At 55.1% G+C, this 10,367-nt stretch overlaps 1 protein-coding gene across 2 annotated transcripts; it reads right to left on the bottom strand.

Moving 5' to 3' along the window:
* Positions 1 to 4,324: 4,324 nt before the first annotated feature.
* On the bottom strand, positions 4,325 to 9,979 carry LOC133281003 (serine/threonine-protein kinase Chk1). 2 transcript variants are annotated; one of them, XM_061476105.1, is made up of 12 exons: positions 9,837 to 9,979; positions 9,018 to 9,241; positions 8,477 to 8,541; positions 8,333 to 8,402; positions 7,634 to 7,822; positions 6,786 to 6,890; positions 6,614 to 6,709; positions 6,432 to 6,540; positions 5,992 to 6,169; positions 5,209 to 5,340; positions 5,012 to 5,113; positions 4,325 to 4,553 (listed from the first exon to the last, which is right to left on the bottom strand). In XM_061476105.1, exons 1-12 carry the CDS (start codon positions 9,899 to 9,901, stop codon positions 4,458 to 4,460), a joined length of 1,431 nt encoding a protein of 476 aa, XP_061332089.1. In that variant the 5' UTR covers positions 9,902 to 9,979; the 3' UTR covers positions 4,325 to 4,457. The 2 variants fall into 2 exon arrangements, with proteins under 2 accessions (XP_061332089.1, XP_061332090.1); XM_061476106.1 differs by having other exon boundaries at positions 6,432 to 6,513.
* Between the last annotated feature and the right edge of the window lie 388 nt (positions 9,980 to 10,367).

Below are 10,367 nucleotides of genomic sequence, written 5' to 3'. Positions count from 1 at the left end.
CAGGTGGGACACGGCACCCTGGCTCCCCACACACCTCATTTGCTTGCCGGTGCCCCGGTTTCTGCCTCATCTGCAGTGGCCGCTCACGAGTGTTTGCTGCCCATGCGGACAGCCAGAGAGAGGCCTCTGTGCCCTGCCTGCTGCTCCCGGCAGCTCTGCAGGTGGGAAAGGAACCAGTGAATCCAGCTCACCTGATGGCTTCCATCCCTCATCCCCACAGCATCGAGAGAGGGCTCCTGCCATGCCTGCCCGCCTCACCCGCCCTCGCTGTTACCCAGCCTGAGAGGAAGAAACAGCCTCATGGCTTAATGTTCCCTCGCTCTGGGAAATCACTGTTCATGCAGAACATGCGGCACCACCAGCAGAAGGGAAGAGCAAACACTTCAGGGCAGGCAGCTTTCACAACTGCAATATCCGAAGCTCATCCGATGGGCACTTGGAGCTCACTAACACCACAGCATCGGAAATCTAGGTACATTCTAACAGGTTTCTTTTCTCTTTTAGATGCTCACCCTGAAAACTCTTTGTACCTTTGCACTCCAAGGCAGCCTTGTCCATATATAAGGACACACTGAGGCTTCTCCCATAAGTAAAACTGCAATAAATGTTGTGTTATTACATACTTCAGCCCCAGCAAAAATCTGCAGCAGGCCCCTCCATATGATAAACTGTCAGAAAGTGAAAGGCAGGATGCCTTGTTTACCGATGGGTCCTGCCGTATTGTGGGAAAGCTTCGGAGATGGAAGGCAGCTGTATGGAGTCCTCGACGACAAGTTGCAGAAACTGCTGAAGGAGAGGGTGAATCGAGTCAGTTTGCCGAGGTGAAAGCCATCCAGCTGGCCCTGGACATTGCTGAACGAGAAAAGTGGCCACTACTTTATCTCTATACTGACTCATGGGTGGTGGGAAATGCCCTGTGGGGGTGGTTGCAGCAATGGAAGCAGAGCAACTGGCAAAGCAGAGGTAAACCCATCTGGGCTGCTGCACTGTGGCAAGATATTGCTGCCACAGTGGGTGCAGAACCTGGTGGTGAAGGTACACCACCTAGATCTTCATGTACCCAAGAGTCAGGCCACTGAGGAACACCAAAACAGCCAACAAGTGGATAAAGCTGCTAAGATTGAAGTGGCACAGATGGACTTAGATAGGCAACATAAGGGTGAATTATTTTTGGCCCGGTGGGCCCATGACACTTCAGGCCATCAGGGCAGAGATGTGACATATAGATGGGCCCGTGATCAGCAGGTGGTATCGTATTCTCTTCCCTTGTGTCCTGGGTTCAGCAGTAGCAGTCATGTTTCTCCTTCTTGGTAGCTGGTGTAGTGCAGTGTTTTGACTTTCAGCTCGGGAACAGAGCTGATAGCGATGTTTTGGTTTGGCCAAGGACACTGTGAGGCTCATGCTCTGCCAGGGGGGAGGGGAAGCCAGGAGGAAGCAGAGACAGGACACCTGACCCAAACTGACCAAAGAGGTATTCCATACCACAGCACGTCATGCCCAGGATGTAACTGGGAGTGAGCCGGAAGGGCTGGGAGACTGCAGGGTTGGAGGAGGTATCGGTCGGAGCTTGGTCGGGCTTGGGGGGCGAGTTATCCGTCAGCTGGTGCTGAGGTGTTGTATTCTCTTCCCTTGTTATTTCCTTTATCATTATTATCATTGGTGGTAGCAGTAGTGATCTGTGTTATACCTTAGTTACTAAACTGTTCTTATCTCAACCCGTGGGAGTTGCATTCTTTTTGATTCTCCTCTCCGTCCCTCCGGGAGCAGGGGGAGGGCAAGAAAGGGGGGGGGGGGGAAGTGAGCGAACGAGTTACCTGACTGGGTTTAAACCACGACACCTTGTTATTTTCTCTTATCATTGTTGTCGGTGGTGGTAGCGGTGGTGATTGGTTGCTGGACTGTTCTTGTCTCAACCCGTGGGAGTTGCATTCTTTCAATTCTCCTCCCCATCCCACTGGGAGCTGGAAAGGAGAAGAGCCCCGGGGGGGGGGGGGGGGGCCTCAATTGCTTCCAGCCCAGCACCACTCACTGGGAGTGAGTGAACAAGCTGTCTGGCTAGGTTTAAACCACGACACTTGTATAAGAACCACGTGTGAGAATGCAACAACTGACAGGTGTATCGAAGAAACAAATGCTACTAACTTTTGTGTGTGCAATTTTACCAAAATCATTGGATGCGATTTTAACTACACCACCCCTGTCACTATTTACCAACTAATACAAGATACTGATGTGTTATACCATGATATACCTGCCCTACAGATTGGACTGAAAATAGAAATGCTAAAGAAAATGTTCTATGACCCAGAGCTGGAGAAGATGATGCAGAAGGCCAACGAAACTTCTCACCAAGCAATATGGGCTGTTAAGCATAATGTAGAAGAAATCGAAGAAATCATCACTGACACCAAGAAAACTGGAGAGCACCACTGGTGGGAAGTTTTCTTGGTAGGGACAAAATGGCAACCTCTTACAGCAACTCAACTTTTTGATATACCGGTCTACCCTGTAATTGTGCTACTGCTGACTACGGCTTTATTAACAATTGTTCATTTGTGGACGTGGTGGAAAGTTCCTACAGTAGCTCAACAGGTGTGCATACTATGGACTGTGAAAAAGAATTTGCACAATTTTAAGGAAAAGGGGGGAAACTGAGACCAAGCCATTAGGCCTTAGCTGAAATAACTTGAGTTTTTAGCTTGAGGATGACTTAGCACCTGAACATGAAAGAGGGGACCCCTCTGAGGGTGGGAACCTGCCCCTCTGGTGAGGCATGATAAACAACGCATTGGAATTCAGGCCTGTAGACGCCTTGCATCTGCTTCTGGCAATTGCTTCTAAGCAGGAACATCCCTGATGGCCCGGCGCCGCACCGCGCACCGCCTCCAACCACCACCGCCTGCAGCACCGAACTCTGCACACAGATGGCAGCAGCGAGCGGCGCCGCACCGCACCCCTCCACCGGCTGTGCTGGGTTTTGGCGGGGTACCCCCCACACCAGCCCCCCTACCCCAACCTTTGCAGACCCAGAATCAGGGGTTTGGAGTATTCTGGGGCCACCACAAGCACAGCCCGTCACGGAAAGGTCTTTTTAGGGGAATCAGCCCCAAATCCAGCTGTTACCCCCCGTTCTTCGGAGGAGCCCCCCCATCCTCTACTCACCTGCTCCTCTGCCGGATCATTGCCAAGCACCAGCTTTCTGTCCTGGCACCTTAGGCTTAGGAGCAGGACCTGGATGTCTGCACTCTGGGATCTCGTGGTTTGAGTGTCATTTGGGGCTTTTGAAGGCGGTTTGGGGGAATTTCTGGAAGGTTTGGGGCAGAGTTTGTGCTCTTCGTGCATAATTTGGGGTAATTCCAGCTGTCTGGAGGCATTTGGGGTGAATGTTGAGCTGCTGTAGGGACTTGTGGGGCATTCTGAGGTGAATGTTGAGCTGCTGTGGGGACTTGTGGGGCATTTTGGGGTATTTGGGGGCTGGTTTAGGACCATCAAAGCCATTTTGGGGGTCATTTGAGCTGATTTGGGACAATTTGCGTGGGTTGTTGTGGCGGTTTGGGGCATTTCAGGCTGGTTTGGGATATTTTGGGACACTTCTAGTTTTCTTTGGGACATACTGGACCTTTTGCAGGCAATCTGGGCAGGTTTAGGGGTGCTTGGGGTGGCCTTGGGACACTTTTCTCTGGTTTTAAGGCCATTTGGGGCAGTTTGGGTTGGTTTTTGCTATTTTGGGGCGATTCAAACTGGTTTTGGTTGAGTTTTTCCTTCCTTCCAATGGGGCCTAGAGCCTGAGCATAGGACACAGAATCCCAGAATGGGACGGACTGGAAGGGACCTTAAAGCTCATCAGTTTTGCCCCTGTGCCACCGGCAGGGACACCTTCCACTAGAGCAGGTTGCTCCAAGCATGTCCTACACGTGGTGACCTCAGGAACAGTATCACCAACACGGATATCCTCCCTTACTTACCCACCTAAAACTGCATCTGTGAAGAGTGTAAGAGTGGCTACCCGTGTTGTTGGCAGCACTGCAGAGCTCACTGTGTGAGCCCAGCACCAGCTTTCTATCCTGGCCCCTTAAGCCTGGGAGCAGGGGCTGGATGTTTGCACTTTGGGATGTGGCGGTTTGAGTGCAATCTGGAGCACTTCTGCAAGGTTTTGAGTTGGTTTGGGGGCAATTTGGGCTGCTTGTGCATAATTTAGGGTAATTTCAGGCGTTTGGGGCATTTTGGGTGTATTTTGACGGACCCACCAGTCCATCCCTGCACCCTGCAGGGACGGTGGCAGGATGGGACCCATTGCAGCCTCCCTGCTTGCGGGAAGCATCGCTTCATGTGTCCCCAAGGACTTTATTGAACCTTTAAAACCTGAAGCATGCGGCTGGTTGGGTGTTCCCCACAGGAAGAAGAGGAAAAGGAGGAGGAGGAGGAAGAGGAGGAGGAGGCAGGGGGCATGCTGGGGCTCAGGTGGCAGGCAGCCAGACTTTCTGGGTGCTGATGATGTCGCTGAGCTTGCTCTTGACCTTCAGAAAGTGTCTCTTGAACTCCAGGCCATCACCCTGCATGGGGAGAGGTTGTGTTACCTTGCACCCACCCACCATGGTCCTGCATCACCTTGCACCCACCCACCATGGTCCTCCATCACCTTGCACCCACCCACCATGGTCCTGCATCAGCTTGCACCCACCCAACATGGTCCTGCATCACCTTGCACCCACCTAACAGGGTCCTGCATCACCTTGCACCCACCCACCATGGTCCTGCATCACCTTGCACCCACCCACCATGGTCCTGCATCACCTTGCACCCACCCACCATGGTCCTGCATCACCTTGCACCCACCCAACATGGTCCTGCATCACCTTGCACCCACCTAACATGGTCCGGCATCACCCTGCACCCACCTAACATGGTCCTGCATCACCTTGCACCCACCTAACAGGGTCCTGCATCACCTTGCACCACCTTGCAAGTCCCTGCATCACCTTGCACCTACTGTGCATCACCGTGTGCCCACCTTGGAGAGGCGAAAATCCACCAAGATCTTGCTCTCCATCTCCACCAGGTTCACCTTGAAGATGAGTTTGTTGTTCCTCCTGTCCGTAGTCGAGATGGTGACCTGAAAACAGCAGCAAGGAGGGAGGATCCCCTGAGTTACTTACAGATACAACAGCAGGGAGGCCGCACCCCAGGATCTCGCCCCCCAGCACCCACCTGGTTGGTGCAACTCTTCTTCCAGCCGTACCCCATCTTCTCACACACCTCCTTCAGGGCACGGTACGAGCCGTCAGCGTCCAGCTTGGTGAAGAAGCGCGTCATCCGCTTCACCAGGCGCTGCCAGGGGCTCTGCCGGCCCCAAAACCATGGGAAAGGTCAGAAATCCCACCAGGCTGCAGCAGTCCCGAGGGTAAGCCCTGGAAAGCTGCACCCCCCGATGGCAAAGGCTGCGAGCTGCATCACTCAGGATGCAAACCTGCATCCCAAACATGATGAACGCTGCGAAGCTGCATCCCAGTACCGCAAAACTGCTCCCTAATGGCATAAATATTGCACAGTTGCCTCTGAATCTCACAAATATAATGTGAAGTTGCATCCCAAATGTAATAAACACGGCAAAGTTGGGCTCCGAGGTTATAAATGGGATGAAAAGTTGCATCCCAATCACTGCAGTTGCAAAGCAGCCCCTAAACACTGCAAAGCTGCATCCTGCTGCTAGAAATACCCTAAAGACACACAGAAAACATTGCAAAGTTTCTTCTGGAGATGATAAAACCTTGCAAAGCTGCATCTCTGATATTGCAAAGCTGCATCTTGGTATCATAAATGCTGCAAAGGTGCATCCTGCTGCTAAAGATACTTCAAAGTTGTTTCCTAAATGCTGCAAAATCACATCCAAAGATGACCAATAGTGCAAAGCTGCTCCCTAGAATTATATATGCTGCAGAGTTACACCCCAAACACTGCAGAGCTGCACCCCAATAGAGTTGAGCCCCATACCTGTGAGGAGCCCGGGGTGCCGAGGAGCTGGCTGTTGACCAGCATGTGCTCAGGGCAGGCGGGCTGGGAGAAGCTGATACCCTGCACCAGCTTGTCGATGGCAGCTGCTCCACAATCCCAGAGCATCCCACCAGTGCCCGGCTCCGGCTGCGATGTGGAGTAGCTCACTTTCTCCTCACTGCAATGCAAGGAGAGACGGGGTGTTATAGGGGTGTGAAGGAGAGGCTGCAAGGATGGGGAATGCAGGGATATTTCAGCATGGGAATTGCAGCAGGATATTGGCGAGGGGCTCTTCATTGTGCATGGTTTCCACCACCCACCTCATGGAGAAAACACAGGGAAAGCCCTGGAAGGTGCAAAGAACTGCATGGCCTAACAGTGACACAGCACTTACATACCCCAGGGCATGGAGAGGGACACGGAGGGAATCAGGGGCTCACCCAAGCGGGCTCTTCACTGGTGAGAAGTCCGTATCGGATCGGACGTGCTTGGAGAAGCCACCGGGAGAATCAGAGACCCCCCCTGCGGACACACGAGCCCGCTTGACGCCTGCAACGGGACGAGACACCCCAATAATTCCCTAAATCAGGAGTGACGAACACATTCCCCCGTGTCCCCTTACCCTTCTTGAGGGGTTTGCTGTACCACCGGTCCTTCTTGATATCGGGAATGGTGATCCTTGCCGCAGGGCTCTCTGTCAGGATCTTGTGCAGCAAAGCTGGGAGAGATGGAGAGGGGTGGGAACGGTGATCCCAGCATGGCATGGGGCACTGCTGGGGGTACTGGGTGCTCACCTAAGGGTGCAGAATCAATCTTTTTCCAAGGCGGGAGGTAGGTTTTCCTCTCCTTCCAGTCACTGTATTCCTGGCAGCTGTCGCTGGGCTGGTCCCAGGGCAGCTCTGCCGGAGGGGAAACCTGTTACTGCACCATGAGAAGGGGAGAACGCAGCCAAGGAGGCAGCACATGGAGAGGTATTGCAAAGGGAGGGGGAATGAACACCACTGCTTTGGGGCTTTAGAACAGGCAACATGCAAAGCCCTGCAGCGTGCACAAGCACCTAGCACTACCACCTACGACAATGGTCATCTCCCACACCAGGCATCTCTGCACTGCATCCATTGTGTTGCCCCCCTGTTCCCTGGGCACCCTGTGCAGCGCCTCAACACCCTCACAGGGAAGAGCTTCTGCCTAAGAGCTCATCTCAGTCTTCCCTCGGGCAGGTTAAAGCCATTCCCCTTGGCCTGTCCCTACATCCCTTGTCCCAAGCCCCTCTCCAGGTTTCCTGCAGCCCCTTTAGGCACCGGAGCTGCTCTCAGGTCTCCCCTTCAGGAGCCTTCTCTTCTCCAGGCTGCCCCAGCCCAGCTCTCTCAGCCTGGCTCCAGAGCAGAGCTGCTCCAGCCCTCGCAGCATCCCCATGGCCTCCTCTGGCCTTGCTCCAGCAGCTCCCTCTTGTGCTGTTGCCCCAGAGTTGAATCAGGGCTGCAGGGGGGGGTCTCCCCAGAATACAGCAGGGGGGAGAATCCCCTCCCTTGACAGGTCACCCCCATTCCCATCCCAAGAGCTCCACACACCTCCCTCTATGCATTTCCCCTGTGTCCCTTGAGCACGTCATGTGTGCCTCACACACATGGGGCAGCCCCACCTCCGGCCAGCATGGCTGTCAGCACCACGCCACAGGCCCAGACGTCGACAGGCTCCGCACTGAACTCAGGGCACCGCAGCAGCTCTGGGGCCACGTAGGGCAGGGTCCCACACATCTTATTGAGCAGCCGCTCCCGGCCGTTGTGCCTGAAGACTGTGGCCAGGCCGAAATCCGAGATCTTCAGGTTATCTGAAAATGGAAAAGAGAAGGAATTTAAAGTCAGGCAGGGTGGGCATGCAATGGGCAAGCAGAGGGCAAGTGGTGGCCACAGAAGGGGCACGCAATGGCCAAGCAGCGGGAACACAGCAGGCAAGCAGTGAGCACACGTAGTGCATAGTAGGCAGGCAGAAGGCACATCAAGGCCATGCAATGAACAGGCAGCAGGCCAGCAGTGCACAGATGACAGGTAAATGATGCAGGGACAGGTCAAGCAATGGCCAAGCAGCGGCCACATAAGGGGCATGCAACAGTCAAGCAGCAGCGATGCAGCAGGCACACAAGGGGCACGCCGTGGGTAAGCAGTGGGCAAACACAGGGCATGCAATGGCCCTGCAGTGGCCACGTGACAGCTAAGCAGTGGGCACACAAGGGGCATGCAACAGCCGAGTAGTGGGCACACAGAGGCCAAACTGCAAGGTACAAATCAATTCAAATTAAAACTCAAAATGAATTGACAGAGAACGTGCCCTCCTGCCTCACCTCGCTCATCCAGCAGCAGGTTCTCTGGCTTCAGGTCACGGTGGGTGATGCCGATGCTGTGCAGATAGACCTGGAGATGGCAGAGAAGGGTCAGCACCATGTAGGGACCACCACTGGTGTCACCAGCACTGCCACCACACTCACCACACCAGCAATCAACTGCTGGAAGAACCGCTGCGCCTCTGGCTCTGGCATCCCGATATCTGGTTCTGTGTAAGGGGGAAAAGAATGGAAAGAGATTCTCAACCATTTAGGGATTTAGTTTCTAATGAGAAGACAAGCAAAGAAAAGTGGGCTTGTTTAGCCTGGAGAAGAGAAGGCTCCTGAAGGGGAGACCTTAGAGCAGCTCCAGTGCCTAAAGGGGCTGCAGGAAACCTGGAGAGGGGCTTTGGACAAGGGCCTGTAGGGACAGGCCAAGGTGAATGGCTTGAACCTGCCAGAGGGGAGACTGAGATGAGCTCTTAGGCAGAAGCTCTTCCCTGGGAGGGTGCTGAGGCGCTGGCACAGGGTGCCCAGAGAAGCTGTGGCTGCCCCATCCCTGGCAGTGTTCAAGGCCAGGTTGGACACAGGGGCTTGGAGCAAGGTTCTCTAGTGGAAGGTGTCCCTGCCTTGGAACTGGATGCGCTTTAAGGTCTCTTCATCCCAAACCATTCTAGATTCTAAGAGGTGTCTGTCAGCAGCGCACCGATGCGGTCAAAGAGCTCCCCGCCGCTGCAGTACTCCAGGAACAGGTACTGAGTGGCACCTTCCCGCCGGTGCCCATAGAACTTGACGATGTTCTCGTGGTTGAGCATCTTGTTGATGCAGATTTCCTTCTTGATGTTCTCGGGGCAGTCGGCCGCTCGCTTCATGTCCACGATCTTGACAGCCACGGCCTCCTCGGTGCGGCGGTTGACAGCGAGCTGCACCCTGGGGACAAGAGGGGCCTGAGAGGCTGTCACAGAGATGGGCTGCAGGCAGGGACAGGCAGGGGATGCAGGTGCAGGCAGCGGATGCAGGTGCAGGCAGCAGGCATGCAATGGGCGGATAAGGGACGCGCAGTGGGCACGTAAGGGTCATGCAATGGGCAAGCGGTGGGTGCACAAGGGGCATGCAACTGCCAAGCAGTGGGCAAAGACAGGGCATGGAGTGGCCACGCAGCAGGCACACGAGGGGCATGCAATGGGCAAGCAACGGGCAAACAGCAGTGGGCATACACAGCGCACCCAATGGCATTGCAGCAGTGGCAGTGACCACACACGGGGCACACAACCACCAAGCAGGGGGCAAGTGGCGAGCATACACAGAGCACGCAACAGCCAAGCAGTGGCCACATAAGGGGCACGCAACGCCCAAGCAGCAGGCACACAGTGGGAAGCAGCGGACACGCAGGGGCCTGCGCCAGCCAAGCAGGGGGCACGCAAGAGACTCCCGCCGCCTGTGTGCTTGCGGGGACACACTGGGCGCGCAACCGCAGGCAACAACCCCGACCGACCCCCTCCCGTTCCCGGCGCCCCGCACTCACTCCCCGTAGGCGCCTTCTCCCAGCGTCTGCACCAGGTCCCAGTCCTCCACGAACGGCACCGCCATCCCCGGACGCTCCTCCTCCGTTCCCGTTTCCCGCCAGCGCCAACCGCGTCCCGCCCCGCCCTGCGCGCGCAGCGCCCAAGCCCCGCCCCCTGCTGCCCTGAGTCCCCGCGCCCGCCCGCTCCCCCGCCCTAGAGGGCAGCCCTGCTGCTCCCCATCATTTCACCCGCACTGATTAAAAGCCGTAAAACGCCCCCAAAATCTATCCCCCCCCCCCCCCCGTTCTGGATAGGGAGGAAGAAAGCCCCATGGTCTCCCACACCACCGCCATCGCCCTTTTTTTAACTTTTATTACTTATAATTCCCCATTAAAGCCGTTATTCCCGATTTGGCGACCGCTTCGTGTATAAAAATCACTCCCCGGCAGGCAGGGAGGGGCAGGGACACCCCACTGCTGCCTGTACTTACAAACTGTATAAAACAAAAGGAAAACAACCAATTCCGCCGAAAGAAAACCCCAAAACCAACA

The sequence above is a fragment of the Pezoporus flaviventris genome, unplaced genomic scaffold (assembly GCF_033815535.1).
Source record: "Pezoporus flaviventris isolate CSIRO_AGI_PZ_B2104156 unplaced genomic scaffold, CSIRO_AGI_Pfla_v1 ptg000093l, whole genome shotgun sequence".
Taxonomy (NCBI): Eukaryota; Metazoa; Chordata; class Aves; order Psittaciformes; family Psittacidae; genus Pezoporus; species Pezoporus flaviventris.
The sequence above is the reverse complement of the archived record's forward strand: the minus strand, read 5'-3'. Positions and strand labels throughout refer to the sequence as shown.